Genomic DNA, 24,981 nt, shown 5'->3' with positions numbered 1-24,981 from the left:
TGACGAAATTGTCAATATATTAACTCATTGAGTGCCTATCCCGAATTAGTTCGGGATATATGATCGTATCACAGGGTGCCTATCCCGAACAAGTTCGGGATATAAAAAAAAAAAAAAAAAAAAATTTTTTTTTTTTTGAAAAAAATTTTTTTGAATTTTTTTTTTTTTTTTTTGGACCCCATCAAATCTGGTGAACATGATTTCAATCGCGATTTTGCATGTTCCACCCCCATACAACCCCATCTAACATACAGGGCAGCCATTTTTGTTTACATTACATGTAAAACATAAGGGCGATTATCTCAAGAATGCCTGAACGGATTTCCAATCGGATTTTTTTGTTTGAAAGCTGTGAACAAACTGCACAAATCCACTCTGGATTGCATTGGATTTTTCAGAGCTCATTCTTCTCTGTTTTTTTCCCATGCATGAGGTGTGCAAGGTTTAATCATGGCTAAGTTGACGAAAATAAGGCTTCTAAAATGCTTGGTAGCCAATAGCTAACTTCAAGCTAACTTCATCCTCTTCCTGTACATGCAGTCATGCACAAAGGAAAGTGTTCAGGCAAGTCATGGCTGCAGGGCTTCTGCATATACCAGCATATCTCTATGGGATTTTCTCTGGCCACTGGGCGCCCTCTAGTGGTGAAAGGGGTGGCACTAAATGAGTTAAGTCTTAGTTTTAGTCACCATAGCTTAAAAAAAACATAGTCGACAAAACTTTTTTGTCATAGCTTTAGTCAACGAAATCAACACTGCTCTCTTTGCAATGAGTGTTTTCGCCCTGTGCCATATAGAGTCTCACACTGTAGCAAGAACCATTATTTATGCATTCAGACCTAAAACTTTGAATATTTTGTTATCACTGGATTGATTTTCCCCCACAATTCCATACTCTGTTGATGTGGTGACATAGGAGAGATAACAGGCAAATGTTGATCAAAATAACAATTCTTCTACGTGTGTAGACTTCTTGTAAATGAAGTAATGCAAATGTTTAAAACTAATTTAACCAAATGGCGGCCAAGGGTCCATTTGGTTTCATTTTACACTCTCAAAGAGTTAAAGATCTATACAGGTTTTGGTTACCAACTCTATATCATTTACCTGGGGACCATCTGGAATCCCTTCAAGGACCACTGGTGGTCCCCGAACCACTGGTTGAGAACCACTGATACTCTACTAGAGCAGAGCACCTAAGTCTGACGTAATTTACAGATCCTACCTCGGTTGTGTCATGTGTCCCTCCACATTCTGATTTCCCATAGTCTCCCATAGCAACTCGTCTCGTCTGGCTAATCGTTCTCATTCAGATTATTTTGTATTCGGAATCCCCCCTCCCCCAAATCCCACACCTTTTCAAAATCACTAAAAACAACTAGAAAAATATTGTTCCTTCGAAACAATTGTGGGCTCGCTTCAAGCCAGAAAACAATGGCTATAAAAGTACAAAATGTCAAGATCGCAGGCAGTGCTCTCTTTGACGTTACCTGACGTCAAAGATTGGTCCATTTTGTTCCAAAAATGTGTTGTGCAAAAGTTGACCCGCTGGTGGCGCTATAACAGGCCAATGTAAGAAGGGTGGTATCTGTTCCTTGACCTATTGGGAATGTGCTTGCAAGATTTCACGCACATTGCAGGCTGTGTTCATGATTTGAGGTGTTTTTGGCTTTGGCCACTTTATCGCTGCTTGCAGCTATATTCATTATTATTATTTTTTTTGTGTGTGTGTGCACTTCATAGGCATATTAGATAAAGGTCCTTAGATTGTGTGTAGAATGTTTCATGCAAATTGCAAAAAAAAATCCTAACGGGTTTAAGCGTTTCACAAACTGCTCAAAATGATATAGCGCCCCCCTTTGGCCAATTGGGGTAAGATTGGTTTTAGTGATATTTGGACTAACACTCTACATCTTTGCCAAATGCCATGAACATGTTACTTTGCATGTATGATTTAGAGGCAGAAGAATAATTTGCATAAAACTGCAATATTCATTGAATTTATTTAAAAAAGCATGTTTCAATTTTAAATAAATCCGATCTGACAGATCTTTAGATATCGGTCCAAAGTTCATGTAAAAAAAGTTTTGTGCACGTGGAGCGAAAATTCCAGAATAAAAGCGGGTTTACGTGTTTTACAAACTGCTCAATATGGCGGAAAATCGAAGGGCGGAGCTTACTTAACAACGACACAGATGTCTTCCGCTCGAGTCAAAGCACGCGTGTAACAAGTTGCATGTCTTCAAACAAAATGAGTCATGACTTATGCCCGTTTGAAGTTTGAATTTTCAAACGCTTTGTATAGCGCCCCCCTTTGGCCGATTGGAATAAAATTGGTTTCAGTGATACTTTGACTAACCCTCCACATCTTTGCCAAATGCCATGAACGTGTAACTTTGCATGTATGATTTAGAGGCCGAAGAATAATTTGCATAAAACCGCAATATTGATTGAATTATTAAAAAATTATATTTCACTTTAAAAGAAATCCGCCGAGATTAGTTTGACCGTATTGGTCCAAAGTTCATGTGAAAAAAGTTTCATGCGCGTATCGCGAAAATCCCAGGAGGAGATAGATTTTTACTGTTTTTCATATAATTCCGAATTGTGGGAGACCTAAAGGTCAGAGGTCAAAAGTTAGAGGGTAAAAGTTGTTCGGCATGAGGAGACGCATAAGTGTATACAGGTTTCATGGCTGTATGTATAACACAGCATGAGCTATACCTGTTCAAAGATCGCACTTTCGAAGGCCTCCTACAGCGCCACCATTTGGCCGATTGCTATAAAAAATAATAGCGCACTTCGCCACTGTAAACTGAACACATTGATGTTTTTATTTTCATTTTCTCACTAAGTATGTAGGAGTAGAAAGGAACCGAAGTTCCCGTCTACTGTCTGACTGACTGACTGACTGATAGATAAACTAGAAAATATTGTTCCTTCGAAACAATTGTGGGCTCGCTTCAAGCCCGAAAACAATGGCTATAAAAGTACAAAATGTCAAGATCGCAGGCAGTGATCTCTTTGACGTTACTGACGTCAAAGATTGGTCCATTTTGTTCCAAAAATGTGTTGTGCAAAAGTTGACCCACTGGTGGCGCTATAACAGGCTAATGTGAGAAGGGTGGTATCTGTTCCTTGACCTATTGGTAATGTGCTTGCAAGATTTCACGCACATTGCAGGCTGTGTTCATGATTTTGCTGTGTTTTTGGCCTTGGCCACTTTATGGCTGCTTGCAGCTATATTTATTATTTTTTTTTTTTTGTGTGTGTGCACTGCATAGGCATATTAGATAATGGTCCTTAGATTGTGTGTAGAATGTTTCATGCAAATTGCAAAAAAAATCTTAACAGGTTTAAGCGTTTCACAAACTGCTCAAAATGATATAGCGCTCCCCTTTGGCCAATTGGGGTAAAATTGGTTTTAGTGATATTTGGAATAACACTCTACATCTTTGCCAAATGCCATGAACATGTTACTTTGCATACATGATTTAGAGGCAGAAGAATAATTTGCATAAAACTGCAATATTCATTGAATTTATTAAAAAAGCATGTTTCAATTTTTAAAAAATCCGATCTGACAGATCTTTAGATATCGGTCCGAAGTTCACTTAAAAAAAGTTTTGTGCACGTGACGCGAACATTCCAGAATAAAAGCGGGTTTAAGCGTTTCACAAACTGCTCAAAATGGCGGGAAATCTAAGGGCGGAGCTTACTTAACAAAGACACAGATGTCTTTCGCTCGAGCCAAAGCACGCGTGTAAGCAAGTTGCATGACTTCAAACGAAACGAGTCATGACTTATGCCCGTTTGAAGTTTGAAATTTCAAACGCTTCGTACAGCGCCCCCCTTTGGCCGATTGGAATAAAATTGGTTTCATTGATACTTTGACTAACCCTCTACATCTTTGCCAAATGCCATGAACGTGTAACTTTGCATGTATGATTTAGAGGCCGAAGAATAATTTGCATAAAACCGCAATATATATTGAATTATTAAAAAAATATATTTCACTTTAAAAGAAATCCGCCGAGATAAATCTGACCGTATTGGTCCAAAGTTCATGTAAAAAAAGTTTCATGCGCGTATCGCAAAAATCCCAGGAGGAGATAGATTTTTACTGTTTTTCATATAATTCCGAATTGTGGGAGACCTAAAGGTCAGAGGTCAAAAGTTAGAGGGTAAAAGTTGTTCGGCATGAGGAGACGCATACGTGTATACAGGTTTCATGGCTTTACCTCAAACACAGCATGAGCTATACCTGTTCAAAGTTCGCACTTTCGAAGGCTTCCTACAGCGCCACCATTTGGCCGATTGCTATAGAAAATAATAGCACACTTCGCTACTGTAAACTGAACACATTGATGTTTTTATTTTCATTTTCTCACTAAGTATGTAGGAGTAGAAAGGAACCGAAATCCCGTCTACTGTTGATTGCCTGCCTGATAGATAAATATTGACAATATCTAAAGTGTGCTCGCCTTATAGGCGAGCCCACAACTAGAAAAATATTGTTCCTTCGAAACAATTGTGGGCTCGCTTCAAGCCAGAAAACAATGGCTATAAAAGTACAAAATGTCAAGATCGCAGGCAGTGCTCTCTTTGACGTTACTGACGTCAAAGATTGGTCCATTTTGTTCCAAAAATGTGTTGTGCAAAAGTTGACCCGCCGGTGGCGCTATAACAGGCCAATGTAAGAAGGGGGGTATCTGTTCCTTGACCTATTGGGAATGTGCTTGCAAGATTTCACGCACATTGCAGGCTGTGTTCATGATTTGAGGTGTTTTTGGCTTTGGCCACTTTATCGCTGCTTGCAGCTATATTTATTATTATTTTTTTTTTTTGTGTGTGCGCACTTCATAGGCATATTAGATAAAGGTCCTTAGATTGTATGTAGAATGTATCATGCAAATTGCTAAAAAAATCCTAACGGGTTTAAGCGTTTCACAAACTGCTCAAAATGATATAGCGCCCCCCTTTGGCCAATTGGGGTAAGATTGGTTTTAGTGATATTTGGACTAACACTCTATACATCTTTGCCAAATGCCATGAACATGTTACTTTGCATGTATGATTTAGAGGCAGAAGAATAATTTGCATAAAACTGCAATATTCATTGAATTATTTAAAAAAGCATGTTTCAATTTTAAAGAAATCCGATCTGACAGATCTTTAGATATCGGTCCAAAGTTCACGTAAAAAAAGTTTTGTGCATGTGACGCGAAAATTCCAGAATAAAAGCGGGTTTACGCGTTTTACAAACTGCTCAAAATGGCGGAAAATCGAAGGGCGGAGCTTACTTAAAAACGACACAGATGTCTTCCGCTCGAGTCAAAGCACGCGTGTAACCAAGTTGCATGTCTTAAAACGAAACGAGTCATGACTTTTGCCTGTTTGAAGTTTGAATTTTCAAACGCTTCGTATAGCGCCCCCCTTTGGCCGATTGGAATAAAATTGGTTTCAGTGATACTTTGACTAACCCTCTACATCTTTGCCAAATGCCATGAACGTGTAACTTTGCATGTATGATTTAGAGGCCGAAGAATAATTTGCATAAAACCGCAATATACATTGAATTATTAAAAAATTATATTTCACTTTAAAAGAAATCCGCCGAGATAAATCTGACCGTATTGGTCCAAAGTTCATGTAAAAAAAAGTTTCGTGCGCGTAACGAAAAAAACCCAGGAGGAGATAGATTTTTACTGTTTTTCATATTATTCCAAATTGTGGGAGACCTAAAGGTCAGAGGTCAAAAGTTAGAGGGTAAAAGTTGTTCGGCATGAGGAGACGCATAAGTGTATACAGGTTTCATGGCTGTATGTATAACACAGCATGAGCTATACCTGTTCAAAGATCGCACTTTCGAAGGCTTCTTACAGCGCCACCATTTGGCCGATTGCTATAGAAAATAATAGCACACTTCGCCACTGTAAACTGAACACATTGATGTTTTTATTTTCATTTTCTCACTAAGTATGTAGGAGTAGAACGGAACCGAAGTTCCCGTCTACAGTATGCATGATAGATAAATAATGACAAGAACTAAAGTGTGCTCGCCTATAGGCGAGCCCACAATAATGACAATATCTAAAGTGTGCTCGCCTTATAGGCGAGCCCACAATTATTGTCATGGTTTTGGGCAACTGCAATAGCATGTAGCCTATGGACAGTCCGTGTTTGAGAGATAGGCAAGTATACATTCTGCGAGAGAGAACTCATTGCAGGCACTTAAGGAATACACATACCGGTATTCATTTTACAGTCTGGAACAGGCACATTTAAAAGTCCACCAGTTCATAACATGGTCCAGCAAGCCACATTTTAGCCCCTTTTCCACTGACATGGCCCAACACCACACCACACCACTCCACACCGCCCACTTGTGCCAGGTTTTCCACTACAAGGACCTGGGTAGAGTGAAAGTGGTACTAAACGTGGAACTAAAAAGTATCCAATCCAGAGTAGGTCTGAGCTAGGCCAAACGGGGCCAACCTCTTCATAATGACTGATCACTCACTGACTTTTCATTTAGACCACCAGGATATAGTTGTAATACATGATAATAGATTCTATTGTGTTATAATCACTGTTATAATCTATTATAGTGTATTATAATTATCATAGTAGTACATTATAATAATTTATAGGGTATCATAATTACAGTTATAATCCATTATAGTGTATAATAATTAGGATAGTTGTAATACAAATGTATATTGTATTATAATCACAGTTAAAAGGGGCAATCTGTTTCTTACCGATAGGGACACTTTTGTTTAATGGAAAATGAAGATATTTTTATGTGGTTCGGTGTGGTGTGGTGTAGTGTTGTGTAGTGTGGTGCTAAAGCTGCAGTGGAAAGGGGGCTATAGTGTATAGGCCTACTAGGATTTGACTTAGTCTAGCTTCTTTATTGGCTGGTGAGAAAGAGGATGAGTCTGCAGAAAGAAAAAAAAAGCACCTCAGGTCGTGATGAGCCACACGGCCTAGTATTTTGGGTCTGCCCTCCTCTTCTTCCCTTCCCTCCTCCTCCACTGCAGTATGCCACAGTACCACTTATCTGTTCCCGTTAAAGCAGGGCAGGAATTGCCCTGCAGGATAGCACAGGCGGCCACCCACAGTGTGGTACGTCTCTTGGCATTAGCACACACATGCTTACCCCTGCCATTCCTAGCCAGATTACAGCCGCGGTCGGAGGCACCAGCCTGTGGTAGTAGCGCCCTTTACTGTAACATCTGCCCCAGGCTCGGCTAAATACGCACTGATCCATCAGTGCAGTGGAGGGGCCTGGCTGGCTGACGGGGCCGAGCAGCGGGGCAGGAGGCTGGCACAGGGTCTGCAATCCAACCAAGGCTGATGAGCGTAGGGATGGGACGATAAGCCATATTATCGTTTGCGATAAAAAGTACTCACAAAGTCACGATAATCGTATCGTGGAGATTTAATTTATCGTGATTTCGTCCTCCGTCATGCACTGGGATCAATTCACCTTTTATTTGCAGAGCTGCATATCCGGTGCCATTTTAAACCCTCGATTGGTAAAACTTATAATATACATACTTGATACAGTCTTTTTTTCACTCTCTACCAAATCTCTGTGCCAAAAAATAGCCGATCTACAAGCTCACAACGCGACATAGATCTGCAATTTTTTGGCAAATGTTCTGCCCCAGGATAATGGATGTTGGGGATATTTTGACTATCGCGATAATGTAAATCGCGATTTCTTTGGTCACGATAATCGTGATATGAAATTTTCATATCGTCCCATCCCTAGATGAGCGATGGCTCGGATCCACTGCTGTTCAGTGTTCATTTCGTCAACTAAAACCATGACCAAAATGTTTCGAACTAAACAAAAACTAAATAAAAACTAAGATATGATGACTCAGACTAAATTTGACAATTTCGTCAACAAATGAAAACTAGACTAAAATGTTAGACTAGTGGAGAAGAGATCCAGTAGAACTAAAAGACGAGTCATTTTATGTTTGTGGCACTCAGGTGTTGTGCTCTAAAAAATAGCATTGTGAGCTTGTAGATCGCAACCAAGTGTAAAATCAGCCATCAAGGCCTGCCATAATACATGTAGTTCGACCAAAATCTTAAGATTTTTAGTCGGCTAAAACTAGGTGAAATTCTATTCAAAAGACTGACTAAAACTAGTTGCTGTCTAAATTAACTCTGGATGATAAGCGATAGCTCTGATCCACTGCCTTACTCGGCTCCATGCTGAGGGGCCAGTCTGACTCCCATACACACTGAGCCCTCAAGCAGTGTTGTTTTTGACAGCAAAATTTGATTTAGTTTTAGTCATAGTCTTTTGAATAAAATGTCATTTAGTTTTAGTCATAATTTAGTCACCTGAAAAGTATTGGTTTTAGTCTAATTTTAGTCGACTAAATATCATAATATTTTAGGCGACTAAATCTACAGTTGATTTAGTCAACCGGCCTTGATGGCATCGTAATGACTGATTTAACCCTAACCCTTTGATAGTAACTGCGACCTGACGGTCGCAACAAAATGATTTTCATGAATAAAAACAAAATCAATGATTTCTGTAAGTGATTTAATAAAATAAATAAAATAAAAAATCAAAGTAATTCCTAAAATTAGAAAACAAATGTCTAAGAAGTAGCGATAATAGCCGATCTACAAGCTCACAAAGCAGCACGAAGTGACGCGTGAGCTTGCAGATCTGCTGTTTTCACCAGTTTGGGTCCCAGGCAACCACTGCCGTGATCCATCATTTCTGTCTGTGTTTTCAGCGTTATAAAAGAGAAATAAGAACCAAAACAAGAAATTATGCGTTGACACAGCAAATTTGGCTTACTTGAAATACTGCCATAATTGCACAACTTGATGACAAACTGGTCGGTTTATATTCCTTCTTTGTCATCAAAAATCCCTCCCTCTAGCTCGTGTCTGTTTGGCGCCACATGTTACCATTTTAACATTTGATTTGTTATACATTTTAAGTAGGGGATTCCAACTCAAAGATTTGTGTTGCATGTCATTCCCTCTCTCTCTGTCCTCTTTCCCTCTCCCTTCATCTTAATATAAAATACATTAATAATAATAATAATACATAAGTACATTATTTTATTACAAGCAAGCAAAACAAACTATTGAACAATATGGCTAGTGCCTGGCAGTGATTTTCAAGAGAAGTCCACTCCATTCATCATCTCAATCAGTGCAAATGAAACATATCCATTTCGGGCTATTAGCTCTCCTCCCCTCCCTCCCTCTCTCACAGAGAGGTCCGGTTTGCAGCCTGAGTGATTAAAATGGCTCTTTTAATATCCTCTAATGTGTACCAGCCCTCAAGTCATTACCGCACTTCCCTTGTTACGCAGAACCCCCGCCTGCATCAGTGCTCATTTGAACAGAGAGCCCCCCTCCACTAAATGATCACGTTAGAGCCGTATGTATAATCCCCTAGCCCCCCTCCGCCTCCACCTCCACCCCTATCCCAACAACACAAAGCACACTCCCTGCGTCGACCCCTTACAACCTAGAACCTCCACAAACATCCGATTTGGGCGGCAGCAGCCGTTTCTTTAAGGCCCTCCGTGATGCTGTCTCTCCGGGGCCCGGTCGCGGGTCGACGTCATGTGTGGCCCTCCTAGTTATCAGGCTCTGGGATCAGACCCTCCTCCTCCTGCTGCCTGCTGGGAGGTGAACTTAGGCAGACCTCCTTCCCACAACCTGGCCTCACAACAGGCACGTGCACACTTAGACATCAAAGGGGGCTTGAGCCCCTGTCCTTTTATCCTTCTGTAAAAAAGTGCCCTCTCCAGACCATGAATTTTGACTATGGTGAAAGAAAGAACGAATGCAAATGTCCTCTTTCCATGCCATAGCTGAAGGCAGCATTCAAGAGAATTGCCTCGTCCAAACTCTCCTGAACTTGAATGCAGCATCTTGTTGAAAGAATTGTCCTCTCTGCGTAGAAACCAAGCATCGAAAATAGCCGACCTCCAAGCTCACACCGCGTTGTGCTGTGACGCGTTGTGAGCTTGGAGGTCTGCTATTTTCGATATTTTCACCAAAAGGGCCCTTTTAGAAATGTCAGCCCCTGCCTCTCTAACATTCTCTGCACGTCCCTGCCTCACAAACATACAGAGCTGCACTCGGGTCAAATGAGCCCTTCCTGTTTAACCCATTTAGACCTGCAGACCTGATTCTACAAAATGTCTTCTACATTCTTCTACTTAAGGCGTTAAGTACAGTAGCAAGGGAGGAGTTCTCTGAGAATAGCAGCCTGTTAGGACTCACTCCTTCCTTGATTCCTTGGTATTATAATACTGTAAATGTGGAGTCATACATGCACACTACTCCTGTGCATAATACAGTACATGCGCGCTCAAGATAGCTTGCAGTCTTTCCACCACAGTCAAGAGGGGAAATAACTTAATTCGAGTTCATTGTTCGTTACAAGTCCATTCCCCCCCATTTCCCTTTGAAGCTTCAAAGTGTATAAACCAGTGTATATAGGACATAATGAGGTGAAAATGTAATCAGTGTCAGCAGGAAAAAAAGAAAAAAAAGCTTAGAGGAGGTTTTGTTTTGAAAGATGGCAAACATAATCAATTGTAAGTGATTGGAGGGGGTGCTTGGGTTATGGGACGTACACCCGCATACTTTTTGTCTCGTTTAAGAACCATGTTTCCTCTCACATCTTCAAACCTGGAACCAATTTTCCTTCCGCCACAATTATGCTCCGAGTCGGGCGAAATGTTTTCCGACGGGACGGGCTTACGCTCCACAAGAAGGCACGGGGAGTCACCCACCACAGCCCCATGTTAAACTGAGGCGAGAAACATCCAATATTCTGAAGCCCAAAAAAAATTACCTGACATGTCCCATGTGCACAGCAAAATCCTGAGTGCTAAAGGCAGGTCAATGCATCAATTTAAATGCTGGGTATTCAAATAACGTGGAAAAAACTGTACTTATGTTGTAATTTGATATAAACGAGAAATATGTTTTGTAAATGTTGGAAAAAGGGTGTTTGAACAGCTACATCTGCCCCACCCCCGTCATTCAGTTCGGTTTTGTGATGTCAGGGTTGGACTGGAGGAAGTGCAACGTGGTAAACTGAACTCATCTCCCTATCAACACATATGTGGATATAGTGCTTACATCATCAATACACACGTAATTGTATCCACCTGTTTCCGTGGGAATTTACTGTAGCATTATGTGTGGGACGCAACCGGTAAAAGTGTAGAAAACAGCTGAGAACAGCAGACATACAGTACAAGCTCACGTCACGTTGCAGATGCATGGAGTATAGAGCAGATGCGGCCGTTGTGAGCTTGTAGATCTCACTCAGCTGCGACACCGGAACTGCTGCCCTCCTGCTGTGCAATGCACGATGGTACGCTGGAATGGTGGATTGAAAGTGCCTCTCTACTTGTACAGTAAACATACTCAGCATTGCAAATGTTGCAAAGTATGAATATGACTTTTATGTTCATTTATAGGCCAGTATTGTACCAAGTACTGTACATCTAGCAGCTTGGTCCACTGGTGATGTTCCGCTACCTTTTAGGGTCAATTTTGAAAAACATTTTCAGTCTTCTACAGGTAATTATATGGAAAAAATCACACCCAGTGTGAAATGAGAGGTGCTATTTATGTGTTCATTTCATTAAGCGTCCCGCGAAGCTTGGCCATACGTACAAACACACCAATGACAGTCCGAACAGACACAGGACAAACATCCTTGCATTGCGAGGCGTTGTGAGCATGTAGATCAGCTATTTTCTCAATTTCTGCCTCTAATATTTGACAATTTGACAATCCCACAATTTGACAATACTTGAATATTTCCAATTTCCTAGATTATTTTCAAATTTCATACTTTTGCTTTTGCTACTTTAAGTACATTTTGATGCCAACACTTTCATACTTTTATTCAAGTACATTTTGAATTCCAGAATTTTACTTCTGGAATCTGTAACAGATTTATTTATGTATTTCTATGTTGCAATATTTATACTCTTACTTGAGTAAAAACATACTCAGGTTGTTTTTGTGTGAGCACAAAAAAGCATAGCTGTGTTGTTGGAAGATACTGACCCTGTGCTCGCTCACACACACACACACACACACACACACACACACACACACACACACACACACACACACACACACACACACACACACGCGCACAAACACACACGAGCCATGAGTCTGGAGCTTCCCTGCGGTCGGTGATGAACACTATGATTATGTGGGGCCGTGGATTTGCTTGACATGACATCTGCAGACATTAAAGCATTTAGACCGGGTACGCAGTATTGCGTGTTTTATGTATTTTATGCTTTAACTTTTTTTTTAAATAGAGTCCCGCGCAGCTTGTAGATCTGCTATTTTTTAAAAATCGTGAACGTTTGAATGTTAAATTTGAGTGTCTTCTAAATCCTAAGGCTTTTTGAAATACACTTTTCTACGTCAGTGGTTCTCAAACTCTTTCATGTCAAGGAACTCTAGAATTATATGTATTTGGCCGCCGACCCCCATCTCAAAATATTTAGTTCCAGGGACCCCCCAGAATAAAAAATCACACCCGTGTGAACTGAGCGTTGGTCGTGGAGGCTGCGCAACAGCAAAACAAATACTGTATATATATCCATCATCCATCCATCCATCCATGTGTGTGTGTGTGTGTGTGTGTGTGTGTGTGAACAACAGCGCCCCTCCCTTAACATGTGTGGTCAGTCTGGTCACAAAAGGTACTGCCAGGCTACATACAGACACGGACACACGCACACACACACACACACACACACACACACACACGCATACACACACGGCCACGTATAGGAGCGTTGTGACCAACGCTCAAAAATGACTTACAATGTTCGCTTAAAAAATACATATATTCAAAGATTTGCACACATTTTCACGACTTTTCAAAAATAGCAGATCTACAAGCTCGCAGCGCGGCACTCGGTGCCGCGCTGTGAGCTTGTATATCTGCTATTTTTCAATAGTTAAAGCATAAAATAATCCTATGCCTAAAAGGCTTAAAGCATCAAGGCTGAGTCCAAACATCTCCCACAGTCGGGAGATATTTCTGTCAAGGTTCTCGTCACTCTCAAGATCGCGTTTTTTTTCCTCCCCCTTCTCTTCTTTTTCTCCCCGCGTGATGTACAGTGAGTGTTTTGCATTATTATTTCTTTGCGGTGCAGTTTGTCAGAGACATTCGGAAATATCATGCACGCTTGCGTGGTGATCGTCATAAGTTGGAATGAATAGTTTGGCATTTAGTTTTTATAGGCTATGTATGTGTATATCTGTAGTCCTGGCTTTCCTGAGGGTGGCATTTAGGCCTGGCACAATTACCACATAATCGCCTAATCGCAATTATTTGATATAATGGCAATAATTCTTTGCATAATCGTCGATCATTTTCCTCACAACGTGTCGCGACGCGTTGTGAGCTTGTAGATCGGCTATTTTCAAATAGCCGAAGTCTATATAGGGCTGATGTGGTTAATGTATGTTTTGTAATAATATTTCAAATAATTGTAGTGGAGTAAAAGTACAATATTTGCCTCTGAGATGTAGTGGAATAGAAGTAAAAGTACTGAAAATTACTCAAGTTGAACAGGGCAGATATGACAAATCATATATACTGTACACATTTAATTACTTTGTACTTTTTTACAATTATGCAAAAAATAATTCAGATTATCTAAAAAATAAGGTGAACACACACACACACACACACACACACACACACACACACACACACACACACACACACACACACACACACACACACACACACACACACACAGGTTTGCAATTACTACTTTGTGGGGACATTACACATAGTCTACTATATTTGTGGGGACATTCCATTCATTTTTAACCCTAACCCTTAACACACACACACACACACACACACACACACACACACACACACACACACACACACACACACACACACACACACACTTTAGAGATTGATATTGACTCCCACATAAAATGTAAATTAATAACATTGAAAGCTGCTTAATTGTAACATGCGGGCAATTAGCCTACCACCCTCATTCATTCAGTGGGCCTATAAAGAACAAGCAGGACACCACAGCATCAATGCAATGTTAACAAAATGTGCTGATTCACCATTCCACCACCATTCAGTGCAGAAGCAAGACCAACTAATTCCTTCATCTCAGCCGCATCATTTACTAGACTGTGCATAGCCTACTTTGGGACGATATAAGTTAAGAATGCCGGCGACTTATGTAATACACTTCTGAATACCTGTTGTACCTGTCTGTATCTCTGTGTGCCATTTAAGCCCATACATGGAGATTACTGTATCTGTGTCCCTTTTATGCCCATATATGGAGTTCCATGTCAGACTTGCCCAAATATGGAGTCTTGGCTATTGTCTATTGTCATATTTATGACATCAGCATACTCCATATTTGGGGATCTGTGGTTTTATTGATATTTTTGGGAGAGCGGCTGATTCGAACTACAGGCACACAGACACAGATTTTGCATTTGTGTATTTATAGTTGGTAGGTCAGTATAGGTCTAATAAGTAAAACAGCAAGGGAAGTATTTTAATAGTAATACCTTATTTGAAGTTCATTTTTCATCTCCCAGTGGTGTCAAACTTTTAGGACAGTCTCTGAATCTAATATCTATAAATTAAAATGGTAAGATTGTGCGTGTGCGAGTATGTGTGTATGTCCCTCGATATGCCCAAATATGGAGCTGACTGACATCATACTGTAGTAATACTGACGTCAGTAGATGAAGATAAGGTACTGTATGTCATCATACGGTGTAAAGGGTCAACCTTTCTGAAACACTTTGAATTTAATTCCAACACCCCAATAACACAATTCATGTTCCCATATCGCAAACTGTGTTTCCACCCTTCCTTTCCAAGTTGAATGTCAAATGATTGTCCCTCTAACCTTTTCCCATTCATTGGTAGTCTTGGCACCAACCCCATTGTGCTACCTCCCTGAGTTTGGCCTTTAATTGCACCTCGATAGTTGTCCTGGACAGTTTCCTGTTTCTTATTAGGAGACAGGAGAATATGTTCTCTGCTAAACTAGTCAGCAAGGTTACAGCTACGTAAACATCCCCTTTTCTTTACTTATGCCAACGAGCGTGCCAGTACTGTGTTCGGCTGCGTATTTAGGTACTGTATGTATATAGGTACAGTATGTAGGTGTCTGTGTGTGTTTAAGCCCGTAGCCTAATCAGGGACCAGCATTTCTGGCAACGTCATCATTAACAGCCATTGAGGGACCAGCAGTCCTGGTGATGCCAGTGGTGAGCGCACCTCATGGTGTGCTCTGCTGGCGCACAAGTAGGCCATACATGGCCTACATGTGCACAAGGAGCATGTTAGCACCTCAACAGAGTACAGTTAGTTAAATATTGTACCTACTGTAGGGCTGTCATGATTACAAATAGTAGTTGACGATTAATTGTCACACAAATAATTGCCATAATAGCACACATAACCATGGGGTTACACGATCGTGTGTGTTAGCCTGAATACACATGACATTGAGGTAACAAATTTGTGTGGTTTTAAAAGTTGCCCATTACACTGACAGACTGCTGGAATTGAGCCTGTTTTAGTGGTATGGTTAACCTCACATCCTGCCCAAGCCCAGACACTGATGCGAGCCGACAGGCAAGCAGGGTTCTTAAGGTCTTCAAACTTCAAGCTAAAGCTGCTAACTCTTCTTGTTAATGTCCGCCAGAATTAAATGGGGATCACGTGCCACTTCTCTTGATTGTAGAGGAACAAGAGCATCTCCAGCCCCACATTCCTAAAGTAGCCATCATAACATGACACTGTTATTACCTCTAAAGAAGCCTAAATCATACCGTTGTAGAAGTCACATCTCTCACTGCTATAGTCGAATTGAAGTAAAGAGTTTGTGACTAGTCTTAATTTACTACCTGTTACTTCCCCAGAAATATTACGCTTTTTACGGCATGGCCCTGCAAGGAGTCCTATCCATCTATAAGAGGTTCGGTCTGTCTGTCTGTCTGTCTGTGTCTGTCTGTGTGTGTGTATCTGGAGCTAATCTCGCCAACTGCTGGACCGATCAGTGGCATAATGTTACTTTTCGGGGGTGCCGTGGATCAAAAGGTTATTTACAGGGGTGCCCTGAGCCCAAAAAAGGTTTTGAGAACCACTGCTCTATGGGCCGATCAGATCACTGGGCCCCCGTTGGGGCCTTGCTGGCCCCAGGTGATAAAGGCCTAGTGAGCTTGCACCTGGGACACTAATAAAGGGGTTAACAGCCGTTTCCTACTTGCCAGGAGTGAGTTCGCAAAGTTCACATTTAAGTGTTGGAATGAGAGTGGGTCTTGAAGGGCGTTTGCAAAAGCAATGATCACTTTACTATTGTCACTTTGACCTCTTCGGGCTCTTGGATGATAACATACTTTTTCTTTTTGAGCGGTGCAAACCGCTCCTACGTTTCACTCTGTGTATGTTAGCTAGTCCCCCCAGGAATCCGTGATTCCGCGCTCGTGAAAATGATCGCGGACTTCTCGGCCATCCGCAGATTTCTCAACCGTCAACGGATTTTTCTGGGGTCCGCGGAATAACGGTCACGGTGATGGCACAGCGGCGCGATGCCAGCACAGCGGCGGTCATACTAAGTATCCTCTAAAATGTAGTTACTATGGGCAGGGTTTGGATGACAATATAGTTTTTTGCAACAATTTAAAAAATCACACCCTATGTGAAGTGAGCGGTGGTCGTGCATAACATCTTCAGACTAGGATTTAAGTCTAGGATGTACAGGCCATGCTACACACACACGTTTTGCTATGGCAAAACGCTGAGTAAAAAGGCTACAGACACACGCACAGCCACTCTATGGAGCTCTATGCTACACACACACGTTTTACTATGGCAAAACGCTGAGGAAAAAGGCTACAGACACACGCACAGCCACTCTATGGAGCTCTATACTACACACACACATTTTACTATGGCAAAACGCTGAGGAAAAAGGCTACAGACACACGCACAGCCACTCTATGGAGCGGTTTACCACCGCTCAACATTTTTTATATTCAATTTTTATCCTCAAATTGATTATCGGTATATTCAATTATTCTAACCAATCCCTTATTACAATTAAATATCCATTTCTTTTAAGGGGAAGACCACCCATTTTCAATATTGAACTATGTCATTAATATACCTTAGAGGAGTTGTGTGGAAATAGAAAAAAAGTTCCCCCCTTCTGTGTTGCCTAGAACTGGAGGATTGATTTGGGGGTTTGTATTGTAAAGTACAACTTGATGACATCACACCATTGTACTTTACAATACAAACCCCAAAATCAATCTTCCAGTTCTAGGCAACACAGAAGGGGGGGAACTTTTTTTCTATTTCCACACCACTCCTCTACTTCTTTAAGATTACCGTATTCTCCGGACTATAAGGCGCACTTAAAAGGAGCACTTAATTTTCTCAAAAAACTACAGTGCGCCTTATAGTCCAGTGCGCCTTATATATGGATCATTCATTGACATTGACATTCCCTTTAGCACAGCTCCATCTGTTTGATGCATAACGCAACGGTAGCGTCTATTATGTGCGCCTTATAGTCAGGTGCGCCTTATATATGAAAACAGTTTGAAAATAGACCATTCATTGACAGTGCGCCTTATAGTCAGGTGCGCCTTATAGTCCAGAAAATACTGTACATAGTTCAATATTGCAAATGGGTGGTCTTCCCCTTTAAGTATTTTACTTGATTATTAAAACAAAATCTAATTTTGCATCAAGAATCAAGAATTGTTCTCTGCAGATTCCTGGGAGGACTAGTCAGCCAAAGAAATTCTCCATGTATGTAGATCCGTGCTCATACCCATGGGAAAACACAGGGTGACGTCATCCAATGCAAAAACCCTTGAAATAACACAGAGTGACATCATCAACTGGGTGATGATGTCACCATTATCACCATCAACAGCCAATGAGGGACCAGTATTCTTGATGACGTCACCATCAACAAGAGCGGCCAAACCTCTAGTAAAGAGATAAACACTGACATAGTACTGACGTCATAGATGACTGACATCACTGACCGACCTCCGAGTACTTTGAGCTTTTCTACAGCCGTTTGTTCACCAACCCCAGATGCACAATTCAGCTGGTTGATGTATTGAATTTGCTCTCACATTTCTTAGATATTTTGTGGGTTATTGAATCAACAGTGCCAGTGGTGTCCATGAACTGGGATGTCTGAGAACTAATCTATCATTGTGAATTGAACATTGGTCTCAAGCTAGCTTAGCATTAGCTGCCAGCATCTTGGAAATGGTGCTCACAACATACACAGGAAGCGGGATGGTGGAAAAGAACATCTACATTGTCAAAGGTGAGATTAGTGCCGTAGTTGGTGCCATCAAGAGCAACAATAAATGGAATACCCACACTTCTTTGGATGAAGAACAGGACCCGTTACTTAATGGCTTCAGGCAACTCAAAGAGACACTCAATAACATAAAGGTGTTGTCTGACGTGGAGCCCAACGTTTTCCTGAGACCCTTCTTGGAAGTGTTGCGGTCGGCAGACACCACTGGACCCATCACAGGTCTCGCCCTCACCTCTGTCAACAAGTTTATGTCCTACGGGCTTATCGATGTCAACCATGAGGCAGCGGCGGAGGCCATTGAGAACATGGCGGACGCTGTCACGCGTGCCAGATTTGATGGAACGGATTCTGCCAGCGACGAAGTGGTCCTTATGAAAATCCTACAGGTCCTCGGGACGTTGCTGCAAAAACCAGTTGGAGCCCACCTGACTAACGAGGCAATTTGTGAGATCGTGCAGTCTTGTATGAGGATTTGTTTTGAGATGCGTCTCAGCCGGCTCTTGAGGAAGGCTGCCGAGCACACACTGATGGACATGATCCAGCTACTATTCTCCAGGCCACACCAGTTCAAAGAGGAGACCAAGAGTTTTGTGGGTGCCAACATGAAGAGGTTCCGTGCCGCTTGGATGAGGGAGTCATCCAAGAGGAAGAAGATCAGGCGCTTTCCGTGGTTTCTTCATCACACAGTGAAGTACCCCTCTTATCAGATGGAACAAACTCAACCCACGTCTTCCCGCAACAACAGCCTCTCTGATGGGGTCCCGTTAATATACCAAGGCTCCTCCACACCCACCTGGAGACTGCGCTCAGAAAGTACTGGCTCCTCTATCTCCTGTCCCTCCACTATAGAGAATGACCTGGACACATGCCCCAGGGACACCTCCAAGGAAGACCTGATGGACCTGGAGCAGAGCAGCTCGGCCACAAGGCTGAAAGCACATTCTAAGGGCAAGCAGGTGGAACATGTCCGTTCAGCATCAGTAGAATCTATCCCTGAGGTCCTGGAGGACAGAGAGTCTGTCTCAGAGCAGTCAGACAGCAGCTCTGTACATGACATGGACTACATGAATCCCAGGGCAGTCCTGTTCACACAGAGAGATGGAGCTTCCCTCGTCCCGTATGGCCTACCGTGCCTGTGGGAGGTCTTCCGCGTCCTCATTTCACTGATTAACCCCAACAACCCCCACAACACACCCACCATGATAGACATAGGCCTACAGCTGCTCACTGTGGCCTTGGAGTCTGCACACATTGCCAACTACCAGTCATTCCTGGGACTGGTCAAAGATGAGCTCTGCAGACACCTCTTCCAGATGCTGAGTGTGGAGCGCATGAACCTGTATCCTGCCTCATTGCGCGTTTGCTTCCTGCTTTTTGAGGGCATGAGAGTACATCTCAAATTTCAGCTGGAGATGTACCTGAAGAAGCTGATGGACATCATAACATCAGAGGACATAAAGACGCCTTATGAGATGAAGGAGATGGCACTGGAGGCCCTGTTGCAGCTGTGGCGGATCCCCAACTTTGTGACAGAGCTCTACATTAACTACGACTGTGACTTCTACTGTTCCAACCTGTTGGAGGACCTCATCAATCTACTGTCTAAGAATGTCTTTTCAGAGTCTGGGCACATCTATACCACGCACCTCCTTTCTCTAGAAGCTCTGCTGATTGTCATTGACAGCATCGAAGCCCACTGCCAAGCCAAGGTGCTTGACAGTGTCTTTCTGCATGACCAATCAGAAGCAGCACTCGCAGTATTAGAGGGTTTAACTTATAACACCAAAGGAACCTCAACAGACACTACTGTATTGGAGTACCATGCTCTGGAAGCTGAGAGTGCTTTATTATGTCTGCCAGCCAGTAGGCACGTGATGACTGAGGAGATGAGACTGGGCAGACAGGATCAGGATGAGACTGATACTGCTGGGAAGAAAGCACTGATAAAACCTCAAAGATTCTCTTCATGTCTCCCAGATTCCCAAGAGTTGAACGATATTAAAATCAAGAAGAATTGGCTGATCTCTGGTTCTGAGCTGTTTAACCAGAACCCCAAACTAGGGATCCACTTTCTGCAGGAGAAGGGCCTACTCAATAACCCCATGGACAACAACCAGGTGGCCCTGTGGCTTCGAGAGAACCTGCGGCTCGACAAGAAGATGATTGGGGAGTTCATCAGTGACCGCAAGAACATGGAGCTTCTAGACAGCTTTGTCGGCACATTCGCCTTCCAAGGCCTGCGTATTGATGAGGCCCTGCGTCTCTACTTAGAAGCATTCAGGCTGCCAGGAGAGGCTCCAGTCATCCAGAGGCTCCTAGAAACCTTCACTGACAACTGGCATAAAGCAAATGGTTCTCCCTTCATGACAAACGACTCTGGTTTCGCCCTGGCATATGCTATTATCATGCTGAACACTGATCAGCACAACCACAACGTCCGCAAGCAGTTTGCTCCCATGACGGCGGAGCAATTTAAGAACAATCTGAAGGGAGTGAATGGCAACAAGGAGTTTGACCAGTACATGTTGGAAGACATCTACTATGCAATCAAGAATGAAGAGATTGTGATGCCGGATGAGCAGACCGGCCTGGTGAAGGACAACTACGCGTGGCGTGTTCTCCTCCACCGTAGTGCCACACCGGAGGGTGTCTTTCTCCACGTCCCAGCCGGCAGCTATGACCGTGACCTGTTGACTGTGATCTGGGGCCCCACCATCGCTGCCCTCTACCATGTCTTTGATAAGAGTTTGGATGAGACCATTATCCAGAAGTCTGTCGATGGTTTTGGGAAATGTGCCCTAATATCTGCTCACTATGGCCTCAGTGATGTGTTTGACAGTCTGATCATCGCCCTCTGCAAGTTCACTACTCTCAGCAGTGATTTGTCTGTGGAGAATCTACCTTCAGCGTTTGGAAGTAATGGAAAGGCCCAGGTAGCAGCGAAGATACTGTTCCACCTGGTCCATCGCCATGGTGACCTTCTCAGGCATGGATGGAAAAACATCATTGACTGCATGCTGCAGCTCTTCAGAGCCGAGCTGCTGCCCAAAGCCATGGTCGAGGCGGAAGATTTTGTGGCGCCAAATGGTAAGATTACTCTTAAGAGAGAGGAAATACCCTCACATCACAGTCAGTCGGCAGTGCTGAGTTTTGTCAACTGGCTGACCCTCAGTGGACCAGAGCCATCTAGTCAGACAGGACCCTCCACAGAGGATCTGGAAGCCGTGCAAGCCGCCATCCTCTGTATCAGGCAATGTGACCCGGAGACGTTGATCACAGGAAGTAAATTCCTACATGTGGACTCACTACAGGAACTGATGAAGGCTCTGATCTCAGTCAGCCCTGATGAGAACTATGATGAAGAGGATGCTGCCTTCTGCCTGGAGATGCTGCTACGCATCGTGCTGGAGAACAGGGACCGTGTGTTGTGTGTATGGAAGACTGTGCAGGATCACCTCTGCCACCTCTGTGTCCATGCCAGCGAGAGCGGATTCCTGGTGGAGAGGGCTGTGGTGGGCCTGCTCAGACTGGCCATTTGTCTTCTACGACTAGAAGACGCCAGATCTCAGGTGCTCCTCTCGCTGCGTCTCCTGCTGATGATAAAACCCCACATCTTGTCGCGGGTGAGACGGGAGGTGGCCTATGGCCTTCACAAGCTCCTCACGACCAATGCTGCCAGCATCCACTGTACAGATGACTGGCGCACTCTGTTCTCCTTGCTGGAGTGTATTGGAGCCGGGTCCAAACCTCTAGCCTCCTCCCAGCTGACCTCCACCTCTACAGACAATGATACATGTGCTCAGTCAAATAGTGAGTTGTCATCCCACCAGTCCTGTGAAGTGAGTCTGGAGACTTCTGATTCTGAAGTATACACCGAGCGCAGCCTTTCCGGGATGCCTTGCTCTACTACCGTAGTAGACGCGGATGTCGAAAGCAGTGGGTGTCTGGTTGTTTCTAAAGATGTCCTGGCTGTCGCTAAGAGCCAAGGCCAATCACGGAGTACCAAGGCTTCCATGAACCACCCACCGGTCAACCAGTACTGTCTAACACTAGGTCAGGAGCTGGGCCAGCACGACATAAAATCCTTCATGAAGTGTCTGGAGACCCTGTCCTTTATTGTCCATGAGGCCGCCCTCATCACCCCTGATAACTTTGAGCTGTGTGTCAAGGCTGTCCGCACGTTTGTGGAAGCCAGCCGTAATGGAGGTTACCATGACAATGACAAGAGCCAGAACTCTTCCAAACCTCTCGGGAAAAAGGCAGGTTGGTGGGAGAAGGACTGTGGAGGCGCACGGTGGGGTGTCAGTCGTGCCCCCAGCCCCAGTTCTTCACGCTCCCACAGCGACGACGAGGAGCCAGCCAGCAACCACACAGCGGCATTACAACTGTTAGATCTGATGCACACGCTGCACACTCGTGCCGCTAGTATCTACAGCTCCTGGGCAGAGGAACATTGCCATCTTGAATCTGTGCGCAGAAATATCAAGCCAGACTCCCGAACCTTGTGGACCAGCTGCTGGTGTCCACTGCTGCAAGGCATAGTCTGGCTCTGCTGCGATTCTAGACGTCAGGTCCGTATGCAGGCTCTCAACTACCTCCAGAGAGCCCTGCTGGTGCATGATCTGCAGATGCTAGACGCTGCCGAGTGGGAATCCTGCTTCAACGAGGTGCTGTTCCCCCTGCTGACTAAGTTCCTTGACAACATCAGCCCGGGGGACGTCGGTGGCATGGAGGAGACCAGAATGAGAGCATGTACGCTCCTGTCAAAGGTGTTCCTGCAGCACCTGACGCCCTTGTTATCCCTGCCAAACTTTGACACCCTGTGGCGCACCATACTGGACTTCATGGTCAAGTATATGCATCCTAGTTCCAGCGACCTACTCCTAGAATCCATTCCAGAGTCACTGAAGAACATGTTGCTGGTAATGGACACGGCAGGGATATTCCACAGCGCACCACAAGATAGACTACTCTCATAGTCGCCACTTGTTTTACGCAACTTGCCCTTGATTTTTCTGTAAGGTCACTAGTAAGTATTAGCCCCTGACTGTCATTCCCTGCTCACTGAACTGCGTGTGATGTTTCAAATAAAAAAAGACCGGGTATAATAACAGTGTGGCTTCATGTTGGCCAGTCTTTGACAAGGGCATGTAAACAAGTATTTTGATTTCAAATCAATGCAGGACAAAGTACTCACATTTCCACTTTTTTATTGGCACACAACACCAAGAAACATGTTCAACGTGTTTCGGCTATGAGCCTTCATAGAGCACGATGAACAGGTTAGTGTGTTTAGGAACTGGTGTGTGCCTAAAAAAGAAATGTGAGTACTTTGTCCACCATTGATTTGACATTTTGGATGTGCTTGCTTTTTGGGATTTATTTTTCAATTCCTACTTTAGATTAGATATGGAGTTTGTCCTGTATAAACTCTGAATCTGAATGGAGACATTGTTTTAACTGCTGCGGGGCCAAAGGATGTGTTCTTTCCTAGCCTACTCTTTTCCTCGCGCTGACATCAGACACACTGACTGGGGCGATGTCTTCATAATTGGAGTCATCATATTGGAAGCATTGCCGGCAGGTGCTCTCAGAATCTTGTATGTGCTGCACGAATTGGACATTTTAACCACCGTTTTTTTGTCGTTTTCATAGGTAACGCTCAATCCTTAAAGCTTGATTTATATGTGAAAATCACATCACATGATTTAACATCACAGACACGGAAGTTTGTGTACAAATTTTGCACTGCATATTTTGTAATTTTTTTTCTTTAAATCTTTCATCTAATTTTGTCAATCGTCCCACACCACTCTACGAGTTGAGGAAATCTGTCATGTGATTAATATGAATGTCATATTACTGGCCTTGAGATAAACTTTATTTAAATTAGATCGGTCCTTGTCAGTCCGTCAGATACAGCACATCAGCGAGAACTTTGCTGTATCGTACTAGACGGACAGTCACGCATGCCCCCATTGTCAGTCTGAACAAGCCTTAAAAGGGACACAGACAGACAGATTCAGAGATCTCCATATATGGCATAAAAGGGACATGGAAAGACGGGTACTCTGGCATAACTAGGTGGTGCATGTGTTCCCAACTTGCATTGTCCCCGATTAAGCCGGTACAAGACTAGTACTCAAACCACATTGATGCAATTCTGGGAATTTCGTCTTACTATTTGAATTTTCCCCATTGAAGTCAATGGAGAAAACTAATTAGCTAATGAATTAATGGCAATATATGGAGATCTCTAAGTCAGTCTTTGTCCCTTTTATGCCCATATATGGACATATTGGTTGAATCTGCATTTTCCCATTCAAGTCAAAGGAGAAAAAGAAGCGAAGTCTTTATATCAATATGGCTTCCATGTCAGTCTCATGTGGTCTATGACATCAGACATCTATGATGTCAGTCATCTCCATATTTGGAAAAGTTAAATGTTTGCATTTTCCCATTCAAGTCAATGGACAAAAATGTATATAAATTAAACTATATATAATAACTTAATATCTTAGAAAAATGCAAGCACACAATTCCCGATAAAGCCGTTTGTTTTTTAC

At 43.0% G+C, this 24,981-nt stretch overlaps 2 protein-coding genes across 2 annotated transcripts in view; both read left to right on the top strand.

Annotated features, from left to right (window-relative positions):
* Nucleotides 1-24,981, top strand: part of LOC308294334 (uncharacterized protein) — a gene marked incomplete at its 5' end in the record, with an annotated part of 54,682 nt that overhangs the window by 26,769 nt on the left and 2,932 nt on the right. The gene's annotated exons all lie outside the window — the stretch shown is intronic.
* LOC308293595 (Golgi-specific brefeldin A-resistance guanine nucleotide exchange factor 1-like) lies at nucleotides 18,388-23,394 on the top strand (the record flags this gene model as incomplete). Its single annotated transcript, XM_080736182.1, has 1 exon — nucleotides 18,388-23,394. One exon carries the CDS (start codon nucleotides 18,388-18,390, stop codon nucleotides 23,392-23,394), a length of 5,007 nt encoding a protein of 1,668 aa, XP_080592308.1.

This window comes from Nannobrachium achirus (genome assembly GCF_963921795.1).
Source record: "Nannobrachium achirus genome assembly, chromosome: 11".
Taxonomy (NCBI): domain Eukaryota; kingdom Metazoa; phylum Chordata; class Actinopteri; order Myctophiformes; family Myctophidae; genus Nannobrachium; species Nannobrachium achirus.
This window is presented reverse-complemented; position numbering and strand designations above follow the sequence as displayed.